General features: G+C 30.8%; 1 protein-coding gene across 1 annotated transcript; it reads left to right on the top strand.

Moving 5' to 3' along the window:
• Positions 1-1197: 1197 nt before the first annotated feature.
• LOC122600075 lies at positions 1198-7276 on the top strand. Its single transcript, XM_043772731.1, has 12 exons — positions 1198-1411; positions 2592-2857; positions 3277-3350; positions 3639-3733; positions 3864-3961; positions 4085-4168; positions 4448-4528; positions 4646-4729; positions 4822-4917; positions 5448-5527; positions 6102-6190; positions 6426-7276. Exons 1-12 carry the CDS (start codon positions 1282-1284, stop codon positions 6860-6862), a joined length of 1614 nt encoding a protein of 537 aa, XP_043628666.1. The 5' UTR covers positions 1198-1281; the 3' UTR covers positions 6863-7276.
• Positions 7277-19554: the final 12278 nt, after the last annotated feature.

The following is a 19554-nucleotide window of genomic DNA, read 5'->3' as shown; positions in this document are numbered from 1 at the left end:
TATAAGTTGGAAAACAAAGATTTTCTGTTTTCAATAGAAATAAGTTTTAAAGTTATCATCACATCTAAACACAACTTTTGTTATCAATGTTGCCTTTAAAAAGTTTTCTATAAATCATTTCTACTTTTTTACTTAAACACACAAAAAGTTGTGTTTGTTTATGAAAAAACTTTTTTCTAATTTTTCATTTTATTTTTCAAAAAGTTGAATTTTTTTTAATCATTTGGTAACCCTTGAAAATTATAAAATCTTTGTTAATTATTTAGTGGAAAACATAAAAGGTTTTTTCTAAAACAAAAAATAGTTTCAAAATAATAAAACTGATTTCCCCAAAATATATAACCATAGATTATAAAACTAAGTTTTCTATTTTTATAGAAAATACTTTTATAAAAAAACCATATTTAAAATATTATTTTGTATGAGTTTTAGGAAGAAAAAAAATTAACACTATTAGTTATTTATACTTATATTCACCATAAGTCTTTTAAATTAACATAAACTAACAAACACCATTAGGATTTAAAAAACAAAAAACAAAAGTTCTTTAAAATAAATGTACATTAGTTATTATATATCAATTGAATTCAAGTGTATATTAAAGTTCATAAATCTGACTAAAATAATTAGAATCATATAATGTATCCACATAACACAAGTACATAGCTATATGATGTTGATATCGGCCGAAAATAAAAACGTTGGTCAAACGGTGTGTAATTGACATACAGGTAATCAATATTCATAAACACTAAACATTTTTTTTACATCAATTATTTTTACGGATTGAGATCCTCTAAAGTTACAACCCAACTTCATAGGTAAAGTTGATGTTGATATTTGGACCATTTTATTTTGATTCAAAGGTCAAGATGTTTCCAACTTCATCGTTGTATCGTCGTCGTCATCATCACCGCCACAACGTTGTTGTTACCACTACTCAACACCATCACCACCAATCGTTATTGTTACTACCACCATTAACCACCGCATTACATGGAAGAATCTTATAACTTTATTAATATAATAAATTTTATATATCTCGATTGAAGAAATGTTGTAATATCTATCTTAGTTAAAGCAGAAAGGGATTATGTAAAATTTAGGAAAAGTTATCTAAAACTCATAGCACTATTTATGTTTATCAAATTCAAAAATTTAATTTATAATTTTTTTCAAAATGATAATACTGAGGTTTGGTAAAGTTTTCCAAAGTACCCACGCCCTTAAACCCTAGTATTTTCTGTACAGTCTCACCGGGGACTTTGACAGCGGTGCGAAATGTCCGGTGCCATATCGGAAACTGTGCAACGATTCACCGCCGAAACCCTTAAAGCAGCTAGCAAACAATCCAAAGGATGTTATGTCGTCCCCCTCCGTCTCCGCCGAGCCATCAAAACTTATCTTCGAGGTCCTTTTCATTTCTCCATCTCTTTCTCTAAATATATATACATATAATCTGTATCTATACACCTAAGATCGGTATAAATCTGTGAAACAAATTTTAATTTAAATCGCTTTCAAAACTGACCTAATTTAGAACTAATTATGTAGAGGTAATCTACATTGAAATGATTCGTTGCTTATCGAAACGCGATAGTTAGGAACTGAGTGACAATTTTACATTATCGAGAAATTCGAAAGTATAGGCGGATAATAGTACTAAGCTGAAGGATGAGGTTGATGTTAGGTATCGGTTTATCGACGACTTAGTGAATGGTAGATGAACATGAAGTTTAGTTGAAGTGAGTTGTGATAGATTCAATCGGAAACATAGAAGAAAACGTTCTTTTGCCCAACATGCGCGACTTAGTACGAGAGCCTGCATTTTTTCACGAGTTAACCTACACAAAGCAAATGCACATAACCTTGTACATATGATATTCATGTACGATTAATACCCTTCCTGCCTTTGAATCTACATGATCAACAGCATTTATTCATTAACTGACATATGAAAGTATCACCGTTCCGGAATATAGGCATATATATTCACTATTTCGGTATGATATGGCTGATACTCACAAGGCCTCTGCACCTAGGCCCGAGGGACCCTTTGATTTCTTAAGCCTTTAACAGTTAAACAAGTAATTTGGACTCGCCTTAGTCAAACATTTTTGACTAAGCTTTCTATTCTCGACAAACAAGTGATACACAGTTTTATACTTCCAAGTGACGGAGAAACCATTTTATTTCACTATTTTGCTCCTTTCTCTCTCTCTAATCAGTCAATTTAGATAAAGCTAAATTGTACCATTAGACTTTGCAATATAGGTCATGTGTGAACTCATCCATACCCAATGCAAGGAGAGAAATGGTAATTTTGACAAATGGTGAAGACTTATTCCAAAAGGGGACATACTGGCATCACCTTCATATGTTCTTAGCATAGCTTCCACCCTGCCACAACATTGTGTGTGTGTATATATATATATATATGTCACATTTACATACTCTATGTTGAATCTTTGTTTTCACTAAGATCTACCAAGCTAGACTGGAAGTTTATAGTTTCTAATCAAGTTTAATAAAATAGTTATACCGATTATGCTAAGACTGGTTTATTCAATTAACTATTTTGATAATAACAGATCAAGAAGATCAACATATGAAAAGGAAAGTTTTAAGGTTGTCAGAATCGTTCAACGCTATCAAAGATGTGAATTTGCAGTTAGCTGCATCTACTGCTAGGGAGCTAGTAGAAGATCCTTTCAAATATGTAGGATGTTCGAAGCGATGGAAAATTAGGAGCAATTATGGTGATATCGGTCTTAAATACAGAGATGATCAGACAATTGCTTATGTTGCTTCTCGGATGCCTGCTGTATTTTCAGCTTGCCATAGAGTCCTCAATGAGGTTTACTAGTCTTCAATTTGCTTTTACTTTTTGTTGCTTCCCCAAGTTATCAATTGTATTAGTCAACTCTTCGATAGGCATGGAGATGGTCTATGAAAGGCTTTACTTATCTTAAGTTAAACACTTGCGTAAACATAATTAGAAACTTGGAAGGGGAAAAAATAATTATATACACTGATTGCTAAAAGAAGTTTAAACATGTAGAAACCTGAACACATATGTCTTAAGATGTCAGTAAACATATACAGAAAGTTTTTGAGTGAGAAACTGATTTTATACGCTGATTGCTACAAGAAGTTAAGCCTCACAAGTTGAAACCTATATATCTCAGTTTTCTTTTCTTTTGTCATTAATTGCACACTTGCTATCTTACTATTTGTAATTAACACATCACTTAACTTACTATTGATTGTATTTAGGTTAGAAGAAGGCTGCCAGGGTTTTCACCGACTAGAGTGTTGGATTTTGGGGCTGGTACTGGTTCTGCCTTTTGGTGAGTATTTGCTAGACCAATCACATTCTGTTTGTATATGAGCTTTTCTTCAAGTTGTTAAAGTAACTGTAGGATCTTTTTTGTTAATACACTTGTTAGACAATTTTTTGCGAGTTGCTTGCTTTTTGTCGACTTATTCTGTGTCAATTGAAAAACAAGGCTTGCTAACGGAATTCAACTTTTAGTACAATGCTTTTGCCAGCGATTTTTTTCCTTTTCTTTTACAATAAAGTGCATTGATCAGTAAATTTAGTTGTTTGCACAATGAAATGTTGAAATATTGTTTAGGGCTTTGCGTGAAGTTTGGCCCCACACTCTAGAAAGCGTCAATGTTATCGAGCCATCTCAGTCTATGCAACGAGCAGGTCAGAGCCTTATAAAAGGTACAATGTTTAATCCATTTCTAGTATTATTTGCGTAGCATTCGGTATATTTATATCACATAGTTAAAGGTTATGTTTAGTATATAGTGTTTGGCTGGATAAGCTGTAAATCTTTAATTCTATGCTTCAGATTTGAAGAATTTGCCTCTTATACAGAGCTATGCTAGCATTCAGGAATTAAGTCAAAATATAAGCAAGCCTGAAAGAAAGCACGACCTTGTCATCGCTGTAGGCATTTTTTATTTTACCCTGTTTAATTTTTTTTGGTATATGTATATTCTCTAAATGCTAACTTATCTAATAAATATTGTTACTAAGGTAAATATTATCCTTTAATTATTCTTCATGTAGTCATACGTACTTGGTGAAATACCATCATTGAGGGATAGAATAACCATTGTTCGCCAGCTTTGGGATCTTACAGGAGATGTTCTGGTAAGTTCTTAACACTGTCATAAGGTTGCTTTTTAAGTCGATCAAATTGTCTAAACGCGAATATTGCATGTCGCTAGATGGTAAATTTTATTTAAAAGATATAGTATATTGGTATACGATACATCCGTTTTTCTATCGTGGGTACATCTGATAGACCAAGTATGGTGGAGGTAAAATTGGAAAATCCATGTATGTGTGATTTTTGTTATGAATATAAACCATAATATGTCATTCATATTGAATCTGGTTTTCTTTGCAAGTAATTTTTATTTAAAACAGGTTTTGATGGAGCCCGGAACACCACACGGATCTAATATCATCTCTCAAGTGCGATCTCACATTCTTTGGATGGAAAAAAGGGTAAGTGAGTTTACTCGTAAATTAGTCAGGGAAGTGTTCTGCAGATTTTATTTATTTTTTTGGTCATGACTGCACATTTTATCCAGAAGCATTCATTAATTCTCATTGACTTCCCAGAGAAGTCGCAAATTAGCTAAGGCATCTAACCAAGCTTCCAAGGATTTAATGACAGACAGATGTGGTGCGCATATAGTAGCACCAGTAAGTTCAGAAACCGATACTATTCCTTTTGTAATATTCATTGTATCATTTGATTAAGCTCCATGTTCTTATATTGTTATTTGTTACTTCAGTGTCCTCACGATGGAGCTTGTCCATTGGATAATACGGGGAAATATTGTCATTTTTCACAGCGCTTGCAGAGAACGACAACACAGCTTGCGTACAAGGTTTCTATCTTAAACATGTTACATGCTTGTAATTTTGTAAGATCTAGACATATTATGTATAGCATTTGATATATGATTTCACGATTCAATATATAACCGATGCCAAAAATTTTTCCATGTTTCACAGACTAGTCCATTTAGGAGGCCAGAAAAGATGAATTTTGATACTGCCATTTGTCATTAGGAGGCTTGGTGCAAATTGAAGTCATCCAATTTGCATTTAGGAGTATAACTATGTTTGTCTGTTTTAGATTGGGCTCTAAAATGAACGACCTATTCTTTAATTTAGCCTGAGTTAGATTTTTTTTTCTTCTGTGGGATGACAATTACTACTATTATTTAATCTGATGATCACTTAACAGGGTGGAACAATATTAACTGTGAGCATTAATTCTTGCATACTAAAATGCCGATGCATAATATTACAAATAGTTGGTAACTTGGTAATTTTTTTGTATCATGTGGAATCACTTTTGTCATGTTAAGAAATTGAATCAACTATTTATTGTGTCAATTTGATATTTTTCTAGCAATCTAATGGTGTGACTCTCCGTGGCTTTGAAGATGAGAAGTATTGTTATGTTGTATTCAGACGAGGACCTCGACCCAGGCAAGCACTCATCTTTCTTTAACGTCGGTATTTGATATTTTTCGGGTACATTAAAGATTGTTGATAGTATTAACTACAAAATATCTTATTATCTGAAGTAAAATTTAAACTCCTTTGAACATGAGACTCATATGGTGCAAAACTGCAAATACATTTGAAACTTTTTGTATTGTGGAAATTGCAATGTCTGATCGGGTACATGGTTTTATGAAAGAATTCAATTACTTTTTCAGATTAACCTAAGAGAAAACTTACCAAAACAGAATAGAGATCATTTTCAATTGACATTCATAATGTTAATAATTGCAACTTATATTGGAAAAATGTGGTGTTTTCATCTAGTACAAGGTTGGGGACTTGTGTGTTTGTTGTATGTCAACTTTACAAAATTGTGTTGGTGATTGTTCCGTAAAATCATATGTCTTAAATTTTACTATAAATAAATCTGAAATATCACATGCAAATCGTACCACAAAACTTTATTCGCTCGAAGTGGAGTCGATCATGATTCTTCGCGGCTGTTATGTCTTGACACTAACCATTCTAGTGTATAACTTTATTTTTTTTCCAACAGTGGAGCATGGCCCCTTGATGGTATGAAGTTTGATACACATAAAGAGCAGCAAGATAAAATGAATCACGAGGAATCTGAGAGCGACTATGGTACATACTTATTGCCATTTTCTTTATAAGTTTGTAATAATTATTGTACATTTGTACTATCATTCTGAAAATTAAAAAAGTGCACCATCAATCCATCATGTTGAGGACAGATACATTGTGATTTAAACTTTAAAGATTGCATTATTGAGTCCTTCATGCCCCCCTCTCCATCATCAAGAATTGTTTTTAGATTTCAGGTCCCATTTCTTATTTACATTGTTAATCTTGTTGACAGATGACCAAATTGATTCAGAATTTGAGGTGGTGGTTCATGATAATACAATGAACAAGTATGAATCTGAAATTAATGAGGATGTTGTTCATGATAATACAATGATCAAGTATGAATCTGATATTAAAGAGGATGTTGTTCATGATAACGCGATGATCAACTACGAATCTGATATCAATGAACCATATGCCACGTCAGAAGATGACGCGGAGGAAGAATGGGAAGACAAGACCACTGAAGCAAATCTTGGAAGTGGCTGGGGCAGAATTGTCTTTTCTCCAATAAAAAGGGGTAAACGGGTTGAAATGGACGTTTGTCGGTCCACCAATCACGAAGGAACCGAGGGTCGTTTCGAGAGAGTGATTGTCACAAAAAGCAATAACCCGACGCTACATCATCAAGCACGAAAGTCGCAATGGGGTGATCTTTGGCCTTTTTGATTAGAATTATGTATAAATTCTATATACTGAATTTGTACCAATAGTAGAATTTAGAATCAAGTCTAGCTGACCAACGATTATTGACCAGTGATTCACATGTGGCTTAGCTAAGTTGTATCTATCCCAATAGGTGGTACAAGTTATGAAGCCATATCAAGTCCTTAAAAGCACGAGGTCGAAGGGGTACTTGAATCTTATGTCACTCAACAACTCACAAAGACACGTGACAAGAAAAGATGCCATTTTTTGTAGCAGAGTATGGTCGTTGGGGTCTAAGATCCACTTTTTTGGGTCAGAAATCAGCGATGTAATGAATGCAACAGTAATAATTTATATGGGATTCTTAAATAGTGACTCTTTTTTTACTTTATAGCAGAATAAGATTCAGATTCTACAGGACACTGATTCACCTTCGATCGCTATGAATTTTTACCATTATTCCACAATCTCGGTTAAAAGAAACTGGGCAAAGTTCATGTCACTCACAATAATTAAGATATATGTGCAAGTCTAGTTTCGTTATAAAACTGTATGGTTTGTGTTTTGCAATTCAATATCAAGAATATCGCTCACTCAAAGTTAGCACATCCAACCGCCAGTGGTTTAGTAGTCAGACATTGAATTCTCATAAGAGGTCACTCATTTGAACCTTAGATATATTGCGATGATCACAAAAAATGTTCAAAACAATCATGGCAACATCTAGCTTAAGTCGACATGCCTTTGATAAGAAATGTGAGTGGGGTAGCAAAGGTTCTTTCATGTCAATTTTATCGGGATGATTTTTGTTGGCAATAAGTAGTCAGCAAATGTCAACCGTGAGTAAACGGTCCCAATATGGACATACCGTCATAAATTTCCTGCTTTTCCCATATCATAACACTACTCCGTTATCAACAATATTTTTTTTTTTTTTTTTTTTTATTTCCCATACTTACTAGTATTATATAAAGTATTTATTTATTTAGAGGCAAGGGTGCAGACGTGCAGTTGGCAAGTAGCATCGGCAATAATCGGAAAATCGGTTCCATTGCAGTATTGCACCCCCTCCATCGGCTCTTTTTGGCAAGTAGCATCAGTTTTTTCCATCGTCTCCTTTTGGTCGATGCTAGTGAACGTTGAAAGCGTGCATATTATCGTTTTTTTTTTCTTAATTTCCAAAAGTGACCATTTTTTAAAAAAAATATACAAAACTCACCCTTCACCTTAACGACTTTATTACTAAAATGGTGTATTTGAAAAACTTATTTATCAAAATAATGTATTTTTAAAAATATTTACTAAAGTGGTGTCTTTTTAATAAAATATTTATTAAAAAGTGTTTTGTGACCATATTGCTAATTAATGTCGTTTTAAGTGCTAGTTGTTAATCAGCTAACGTGAGATGTTGTTGAACTAATATTTTAATGTTATATCTATACTTCTATATATTATATAATAAAATAATAATAATAATAATAATATTAATAATAAAGAAAATAGTTCTCATGTTGAAAGTTATATAGATGGAAATGACTAAAATACCCTTAATGAGTATATAAAATTATCATCAATTTTTCTTTTAAAATATTCACATTAACTATTTAAATTAATTACTTTTACATCAGTTATTTAACATCACTCGACGCTGCCACTACCACCAACAGTTGTCCCCACCATCACACCGTTGTCGTTACGGAAACCGCCGCATTGCGCGGGTAACTTGTTAATATATCAAAATGAATATATTCTTGTTTCAGGCATTCTTATTTCAACTTCACCAGTTATAACTTTCAAAGAATTCATACAACTATAAAATAAAGGGTCTTAGCAAACATTAACTACAAAAAATAGAGAGATACATCTTTAATCTTCATATCCCCACTTCTAGGAATGGAAATGGGTCGGGTTCGGGGCGGGTACTACCATACCCGAACCTGAACCCGATAAAAAAAATGCAACTCGAACCCGACCCGATACCCATCGGGTACCTTATCGGGGATAAAATATTCCCCAAACCTGGCCCGATACCCGATCCCCGATCCCCATTAATAAACCCAACCCGATAGTAACCTACTTGTCTTTTTCAAGATTAGAAAAAAAAACAAACCTACAATTCTTTAAAGTCCAGAAAAATTCATATGAAGATGATCCATCAGTATTTTGTATTTTGGCAAAGCAATTATATAAAGTATAAACCATGATGGCATGATACATCACCTATTACTAAAAACAGAGTCCAAACGTCTGAACTTTTATGCGAAGCAGAAAGTCTATAAAAAAAAAACTGAATATAAAGAGGCAAAGAAATATAGTTACAGATAAATCATATATTAGAAAAAGGGATCGGAAGGAAGTTTTATAGAGAAATGTGTTTCACATTTTTTTTTCCATCAAGTAGATCGATATAAAAAATAATAACAAGTTTCTTGTCCACTTTTCCAGACCATCCAAATATTATGAGTTTTTGTTTGAAAATAAGGCATGTAAATCAATAATAGTGTTGCTCTAATAATCTAATATAGTATATCAAGTCTTCGCCAATAGGTTAAAAACCTCAGCGGCATTCTGAAGTCCTACAATGATGTTTGGATCCTGGGAAACTAAGGTTCGAGTCTGAGTAGGCAAGATTTTACTCCAATTTAACGTCGTGTCTTAAATTGGTGGTTTTTCCCTCCCTGTGGTCCCTGACTTCGTAGATCGATCGCTAGTGATTGGCTGCCCGTATTAATATAAAGGCTAGCCGTCCCGTGACACGATCGTTCAAAAAAAAGTATATCAAGTCTTCATTATTAACGACTTCTAGTTTATCTATAATTCCTTATAAAGAGGATTGAGATTAAGAAATTAAGCAAAAAATTTTTTTCCCAAAATACCCCTACTTGAAACATAAAACCCTTATATATTCCCTTTTCCCCAATTTTCTCTCTGATCATTATACACTCTATCGACTTTCTATCACCCTCCGTTGCCGCCCTCCTTCTCCACAGCCTCCCTCGATCTCCACCACCGCCTGCCTTTCTCACCTTCTAGCCGCCGCAACGCGCGGGCACTATGCTCGTTTATGTAATCTATTTTGGTTTAAAAAAATACGTTATTTTGTTTAATGTTTTATTAGATTCTTTCTATTATATATTTTATTTTCTAGTTTGTATTAAATGGGTAAATCCATAAGCTACATATACTGAAGTTCTTATTGATGTTTTTAACTTTGTGTTCCAGAAGCTACATATTTATGTTTTAGAGAAATTGTCACAAATTGTCCTTATGGTTTGCTCGATTCACATTTTTATCCCTGTATTTTTTTTATCATTAGGTGTCTTTGTACTTTTCATTTTCATTGTCAGTCGTCCCTAATACTAACAACCATTAGTTTTTATTCGTTAAACCCTTCATGTAGTCATGTGCAATGCACATGAGAACATTTTCGTCCAGTTTGTAACCACGGAGACTATTTGTGATAAAACTAACATCTTTGACGTTTACACACTTCATCATCTTCCCCCACAATTTACGCCACTATCTCTAACCGGCCGTTACCACCTGCCAATGCCGGAAAATTCGTTGAAAGCCAAGAACCACCATCCCACGCCGACAACCTCCATTTTCGACCTCCATCTCACACGATTTCTCTTTAAAAACCCTAAAACGGGTTCCTTTTTCTCCTTGGGTTGAATCGCTGTGAACACCACCAACCCACCACTTGCCAAGAGGGAGTTTCTTTTTGCTAGGGTTTGTGAGGAATTCGCGTCTGAGTGTTTTGGTACCAATCTTGAGTTCTATCAAAGAATCGCGGGAGAAATCTCGAAAATGAGTTTTATGGTGACGTCTTTCCAGCAAAACGGTTAAAGAGAAGGGTGGCCGAAAATCAGAGACGGGAGAAAGAGAGAGAGAGAGGGCGGAGAGATGAAGTGAGGTGGTGGTTCTCGGCTTTCGACGAGTTTTCCGGCGCCGGTCAAGGATGGTGGCCGAAATTGTGGGAGAAGATGATGAAGTGTGTAAAACTCAAAGATGTTAATTTTATCACAAATAGTACATGTGGTTACAAACTAGACGAAAATGCCATCATGTGCATTGCACATGAGGGGTTTAACGGATGAAAACTAACGGCTGTTAGTGTCAGAAACGACTGCCAATGAAAATGAAAAGTACAGGGACACCTAATGATAAAAAAAAAAGCACATGGATGAAAATGCAAATCGAACAAACCACATGGACAATTTGTGATGATTTTCTATGTTTTACCTTTTTATAGTAATAGTGCTTTTTGAAAAAAAATTCAAACTATAGGGGGTGTTTGGTATGATGGAATAGAAAGGGGAAAAAGGGAATGGGAAAGACTTCCCTTGTTTGTTTGCGACGAAGAAAGAGAATGAGAAAGGAGAAAGGGGAATCAATTCCATTCTCTCCATTCTCTACAAATTGTAGAGAATGGGTGAGAATGGAAAATAAAAAAAGAAAATTTAAGATGTTATATGTAATAAATGTATTATTATTTAAAATTTTATTTTTTATATATATTCATTCTCTGTGGGTACCAAACAACGGAATCCATTCTCTTTCCAAATACTTATTCTCTTTCTCACTATTTTCATTCTCTATTACATTTCTATTCTCTATGATTCTCTCTTACCAAACACTCCTTAGGTGATGAATGAGTAGTTTGTTGAACTTGAGACTTCAGTGACATATTGGAATGAAGATTGCCATGAAGATCAGTGTTATTGACTTACTTTTATGTTTTGTATTTTGGTTTTTGTCATTTGGATTATTTTAAATTAAAGATCAGTTAGAAATTTGAAAATGTTGAAAGTTTATTTTAATTTGATGTTTAAAATTTTGTTTAACTTATGAATGACTAATAATGGGGATCCTCGATACCCGTAGGAAACCCGTTAACCCAATAGTTAGTTAGTAAACGGGTACCCGTCGGATATGGGGTCAGGTCTAGGACGAGTTTTTTTAATCAGGTCCGGGATCACTTAAACCCGTCCCATACCCGGCTTATTGCCATCTTTAACCAAAACTTGTAAATTTATCGAATGTTGACACTACACCCTTACTCCTGACATAATCCTCGCTTGAAGGATTTGTCTCACTCTCTTTAGTATTGTACCATTCCATCTTGGGTTCTTTAGTTTAATCCACTATAATTTTAGAGATAAAATGTGATAAATGTTACCATTTCATCTTGATTAATTGTGGAAAATAATGGTTGGTTCGTTTATATAAGTCTATAGAAGTAGGAACTTGATAAATATTACAATTTTATCTTCTTAGTTTATCGAATAAAGGTTCGTTCGATTATTTTACTTTTGGTTAGCTTTCCTTAGATAATAAGGATTATGACATAAAAAAATACTCGTATTAGTTTTAATAAAATAAAAATTTATGATTGATTAATAAATAGTTAGGATAGTTTATTTTTAATAATATCTAAAAATAATTATTCAAATTTTCAAATCAACCCAAAAAGTCAAAATCAAAAAAGAATAATGGTTTTTGCTAAAATAATTTCGCACGTTAAGACATAAAATACGATGTAAAGTGCCAGCATAAACGTGACACACATTTTGGTCCACTGTCTCGATCTTCTTTACTCACACGTGCTTCTTCTAATCGTACCATTTTAATTTTCCTTATAGTAACGTGGAAAACAAAGCAAATACAATACGGTGGATGATTCTAACAAGTGCTAGATAAACGGCCTTGACTCTAAAACGGGCCATCGATTTCTAAAAATTTTTAGTTATATTTTAGTATAATTTGAACATTTATTATTAAATCATTATCTTAAAAATTTTGCAAATATTAGAAATATGTTTAAGTGTAATTTCTTAAAAGAAAGACTAATATTCAGCGAAAATTTAAAAAAAAAAAGTAAGTAAGTTCTAACTATTTTTATCATAAAAACTTTTTTTTTTTGTACCGTAAATTTCTATAAGCAATTATCATCCTTTTTTTTATACACTTAATATCATTTTTGTTATATGGGTCTCTGTTTTGAATTTGCACATGAGCCTCAAAGTTCACTTGTTGGCCTTGATACAAGGAGTAAAATTTGAAAGGTAATGATATATATATATATATATATATATATGCATAAAGTATATGTCTAAAAACATGTCTAATACATTAAATAAATGACACATGAATAACATTTATTATCTTTCTTAATCTACATTTTTAATCATATCACATGTCAATTTTAGATTTTTAGACCTATTATTTACTACACCATTTTGATCACTCTATCAGTCTATCCTATGCCTAGGAGATTTGTTTAACCACACGAGAAAGATCTCATTTATCATTAATCTATAACTAATTTATCATCACATGAGAAAATTCACACTACTAATAAACAACTAGTATTTCCCATTACAACTCAATGGTTGAGCATCAGATTTATATACTGCAGGTATCGAGTTCGATACATGAAAAAAAACATTTTAAGAAATTTCACAAATAAAGTCATTCAATGATACAGGTTTTAGTCTTGCAGAGGGGGCAAATGTTGTATCCCAATTAAATGTTGTGTCTTCATATGGTTTTGTTATAGGTTTCTTCTCTTACTAAATATTGAAGGTGAAAGAGTTATCTAACGCGAACTAAATTAATAAACAAGTAAACCTTTTGACATTACCATATGGAAAGACTTAAAACACACAAGTTCGGTCTTTTGGAATGCAAAGATGTGAGAAATAAATAGAGGTCATTTATTAGCAACAAAAATCATAATGGTCATGAATCATGATGAGTTATTCAATATGATATCAAGATCTTGGGACATGTTTATTGTTATTTATATTTTGGGATACGCAAATTGTCCAGTTTATTTTTAATGATTAAATAATAACATCAACCACTTTACATTAATTACTTATAACACTTGACACGATCATTAACATAACCAACCGTCGTCGTCACTATTACAGTCATCAACATCACCACCAGTAACTACACCGTCTTCGTGTTGTGTGATTAGCCTCTGAGTATAAGGATAAAAAACTTAATAATCATTTGTACTTTATGTTTTTTTTTTTAAAAAAATAATAATACAAGAGTACATTTTCTCTCTATATAATTAAAAGATAGCTAAATGTTTATGTGGCAATTCTTTTATGTTGAAAACTAAGTTTTTTTCCTATGTATAATATTATGGTTAAAAGTTCATCTTTTTCAATAGCCTTATATTTTATTATATCTTTATCTTTATGTATTAAATTAATATATTAAATAAATTTGTTCATAATTCTTTCTATATAATAATTGATACATTTGACTTATCTATAATTTTATCTTATTTTCTCATCTTTAACTAAATCTTTTTTAATGTTTTAATTATTGAATGTATATCTTTAAGTTTATTATTTATACGTAATGTTTTTTATTTTTATGTATTACATGACTTTTATGATAAAAAAAAAAAGTATATCTTATTATCCACGATAATGTGACATCCGTCAACAAAATTGATAATTTATTATAGTCTCTAACTTACATTCCAAATTTCTTGACTAGTCAATATGCCTATATAGTATAACAAACATAGAAATGTGGTGATCATTTCCAATATATTGCAATAGTTTAGGATTTAGATATTTGATCTTTCTAAACGTAGATGACTATAACTATCCCTGTAATTTCTATACTTGTAGTTGTTAGTCATATTCATTTCTAGACATTGATGAATTATTATACGATGTTTAGTGGTGAATAAAAATCAATAATCATCAAAGAAAATTATAATCAATACAAGTAGTAGGATAATAATAATAATAATAATAATAATAATAATAATCAAAAAAAAAAAAGTTGGAAGCTAGCATTTAAGGGGGAGGGGGAACGGCCAAAGGAAAAAAAAAAGGAAAGAAAAGAAAAAAATTTTATTTTTATTAGAACTCTTGTTAAGTTATATATTAATACATCCTAATTACATTCAAACTCTAAAACACTTATCCTTATAATAAATATAAGTAAATACCTAAAAAAAAAACCTATTTTTTTCTTCTTTTCTCCTTTTTGCCGTCGACCCAAAGAAAAAAAGAGGGAAAACTCTCTCAAGATCAAAGTTATAATTTATTGGTAAGTTTAATTATAATTCTATTGAATCTTGATTTAAATTACAATTAATAACAAAATCCTTAAAGATTATATTCTATTTTTTTTCCAAGGTATCTAAGAAGAAGATCATCAATCTTGGGGTAAATCACATGTTTTCTCTTTTCACATATATATATATATATACTCATATATATATACACATATATAAGCATATATTCTTTTTATTTATTAATCTTTATTTATAAGTAACCTATTTGATGAATATATATTATAGCAAATTTATAATAATGAATGAAAGGGTATTTTTTTAGGGTTAAATCAAAAGCTTGAAGTATAAATCATATTAATGTTAAAAGTTTAAGTATTTAATGTAGCATAATAATTAATGTAATAAAAGAAATCCAATTATGAAGACATGAAAATCATAATAACATATTTAATTAGGTGTTGGAAAGATTTGAAAGTTTATATATAAATATTAGTTGTAGTAGTCTTTAAAACAGTGAGTTTGAGTTATTTCAGAATCTGGACAAATTCGGTTTGTTAACTTTGAAAGGTCGTATCTTGGTCATGGAAGATGGTTAAGTCATGTTTTTGGTGTCTAAAACTTAGTTCAGGAAGTCTCCTTTCTGGTGGAAGCGTGTCAAAATATGAAGTTTAAGGTTGTCAAACAAATTTTATAACAAAACTGCGCAAAGCTGAGTTTTTGGAACAGATTTAGGTCGACTTCAAATAGTCATATCTTGGTCGATTTTATGAACTGGAAGATTATTTTTTTCCAGAAACATTTTTAAGATGTTAAGAGTGTACAGTAAAAATTTGGAATTTTTTTAAAGCTTCGAAGGCCCTGAACTTTTATAAAACTTTTCTGCGCGCAAACAGTGAATTTTCTGACTAGTCTGTGATTATGGAATTTTTAAAAATAGTTAACGTGCGAAATAATATAAGTAAAAATTCATGTAAGTTTATAACACTCTAAATTTACAGTAGTTAAGATTTGAAAACTTGAATTGGTCGTTTCTCCCTAATAAAAAAATAGATAAAGTTACTAAAAATTTCAGCGAATATGAGCTTATAGAATTCAATCATAAATCATTAAAACAAATACTCTATATTAAGTTATGTGACTTGTAACTTAATAATATATGACAAATCAGTTATGAATATTTTTGAAAGTAGCCATATATGTAAATCATCAAATACGGGTTACAATGGACGGTTATTGACCATGTCCATAATTGTAACTTGTTTATATATATATATATATATATATGCTGTGTAAATTCTAGCGATCTTGTTGGACTTGCATAACTACTTGCTTGTTGAGGTGAGTTTCGTGGCCCCTTTTTATTTTATTTATTTGGGGGAAAATGATGCTCAAAACACTTTTCATTTCTTTACTAGTTATGCCAAAACTTGTTTGTTTTCTTGGACAAATACATGTAATTATGAAATGTGTATGCTAGCTTGTTTGTGTTGATTCTATGATGCAATAGATGTCTGTTGATATCTATTGAAGACTATTTGAAATCTATCGACCAACTATATACTCCAACTGGTAGTTGTTGGTATTAAAGTGTGTGATTGAGATGTTGGCAAGTAGTGATGTGATTGTGTTGTTGGCAAGCAGTGATGAGTTTGTGTTGTTGGAAAACTATGATGACATTGATCGGTATTTGGTATGCATACATGCTACTACATGTTTATATTTACACTATTGTCCAAACCTCATATATCATGCACAACAAACTCAATTGTATTTCTTTAAACCTACGAACTCACCAATGTTATGTTGACATTTTCGAGCATTCATTTTCAGGTAATAACAATGCTTAAGGAGAGTGAACTTATGGACTTAGGAAGACCAATAAAGAGAACCGTCATGGACTCCTATATTGCATTTGAAACATTGAACTCTATTTGCAATTTGCTACTTCTTTTGATATTTGAGGCGTGTTTCCTAGGCTTTCCGCTTGTGGAATTTACATTTATTTGAATTTCATTTAGTATGACTCTATTATAAAGTTCATGTGCTATTGCTATATTTTTTCGTCATATTCTACAATTTCGCCTAAGATGGGGTGTGACAGATAAAATATTTATAAATGATTTATGATATAATTTAAATATTCTCCATTATTATTCATACTAAAATACCTTTATACGAGTAATAATCTTATCATATTTATGTGTATAATCGTATTTTTTCTCTAAACTTAAGTTCTACAAAAGTCACATTTAGATTTTTTTTTACGACATAAATTTTGTTTAAAAACCATAATTTAGTTCATTTTTCCTAAACTATAGCTATACAAAACAAAAATTGGTCACATTAACAAATAATATTATCAAAATAAATTGTATCCATGTATTTTTTTTCTTAACAAAAACAAACATCCCTCTAAATAATTGAGTTTTTTTCTATGTACATTTTTATTTTTTGCCACATTGGTTTTTTTAATAAGGTGTTATTTTTTTCATTTAAACTGCTATATTTATGTATGATTTTAATCGTCAATTTTAATCTTAATCATCAATCATAATTCTAATAATTAATATTTATTTTTCTATTTTCTATATATGTACAACGATTTTTATTATTTCAATGATAATTGTATTTTATCAAATAAGATTGTTTTTTATATTATGTTAGTTTTTTTGAAAAATATTTATTATATTATATTTAATAGTTGTATATCATAAGAAGATTTTATGATTTATAAATATTTATGTTTCATTAATCATGCTTTTACATATTTGACGTATTTCATGTATTTATAAATTATAATTTTATTGTTTGTATTAGTCTTAATCTTACGACAGACATTTTCTTCCATTATCATAAATTATGGATAATAATGTGACTATTAGTTATTGTATCTTTTATTTATGTTTTTAGTTACCCCGTACAACGTGCGAGTTTAATCTAGTTTATCGCTAAAGCGATTTAGGAATTACACATTTTGTGTTTCGAACTTATGGGTTTTACTATAAGACTTTTTTAACTATGAGTTAGAGGAAAAGGCTTTGCCTAAATGAATGTTAATTACATGTTTAATTAAATAATTGGCATATGTGGCACCTTCAATTATATCTGTATCTATTGTTAGACGAATAATTAGTCATATATATCAATATTTAATCTAACTTTTATTTTTTTTAATTTAAAATAATCAGGCTGATAAGTGATAAAGATTAGAAATGGACTAAAGTGAACGCAAAGATAATCTCTTTTGTTTTCTGGAAATGTCGTGAACAACATTTAATCATTGAATACAGACATGTGTAAATTGTATTTTAGTTTAATATAAAGAGTCACTATAGTACTCTGCAATGATAATTGAAAATATTTCTGTTTTGTGACTTTTTAAGTTTTTGTTTATTTATCTAGAAACATGAAATAACATTAGAACCTAAAGTAGTTGTAGGTAAAGAAACGTCAAGATACTCTCGTGATACATTTTATTAAAAGCTAAATGATATGAAAGTTGAAAAATAATAATAAATGTAATTAATATATTATGTGTATAAACATACTTAAAAGTTTGGTGTTTACACATTAACAGATGAGATGGGTACTTACGCAATGCGGTGGCGGTAGCGACAACGGGTGGTGATGATGGCGGTAGTGGTAACGATGTGGTTATTAATTTAAAAGTAAATGATGTAAATGGTAGTATAGTTATTTTATGGTTAAGAGATGTATATTTGTAAACAATTTTATTAAAATTACTATAGAGATATTAGGTGGAAATATTTAAATCAATAAACAAAAAAGATAGATAGTTTGGATAAAAATTATTAGAAAATATTTTAGGATATATTAGGTAGGTTTAGTATGTGAGTTAGGAATGTGTTGAAAATTAAGGGTATTTTGAGTATTTTAAAGGTAGAAAGTTGAAAAGATGAGAGAGCAGTTTGTATTATAATTGAGCATATAGATTGGAAGATAAATAAATGCAAAATTCATCAGATTTTTAAATATATTTGTAAACTTACCAAATTATTTATAAAGTAAATTACATATTTGGTCTCTCAAGTTAACACGATTTAAAGTTATTTTCTTTTAGTAAAAACATTACATTTTTTGCTTTGAAATTAGTCAAATTTTTCAATTTTTATTCCGCGATCAAACAACATCCAAATTGTCTCGTTAACACCACCACGTGACAAACAGGGTATCGCAGTCCTTTGAGGGACGAAAAATGAAAGGAAAAAAAAACATATTACATTACTCTTTATCTTCTTCTCTAATCTATTATATGAATTTTCCAACCAAAATCCAAACTCCGGTCACTTTCTTTGACGAATTTCTGGTGATTAGCATAACCCAAAACATAGATTTTAAATATATCATTGTAATTCAATCCTCAAATTAAAAAGCATATTACATTACATCCTTTATTAATACAAACTAATGTGAATAGTAATGTTCAACTTTAAGAGTATAAAGTACAACCATTAAAACACTCAAACTTTCTTTATATTTTACACTTATCATGTGTTTAGTATAATTTGTCTTTGAATGTATTTGGGGTATTGCTATGAAATAACTATATAATTGTTTTTCTTTAATTATGACTTTTTGTTAAAAATAAAATAAAATGTTTAATAGTGCTTTTTGTAAGTTAAAACATCTATGATGT

This window comes from Erigeron canadensis, chromosome 5, assembly GCF_010389155.1.
Source record: "Erigeron canadensis isolate Cc75 chromosome 5, C_canadensis_v1, whole genome shotgun sequence".
Lineage (NCBI taxonomy): Eukaryota > Viridiplantae > Streptophyta > Magnoliopsida > Asterales > Asteraceae > Erigeron > Erigeron canadensis.
This window is presented reverse-complemented; position numbering and strand designations above follow the sequence as displayed.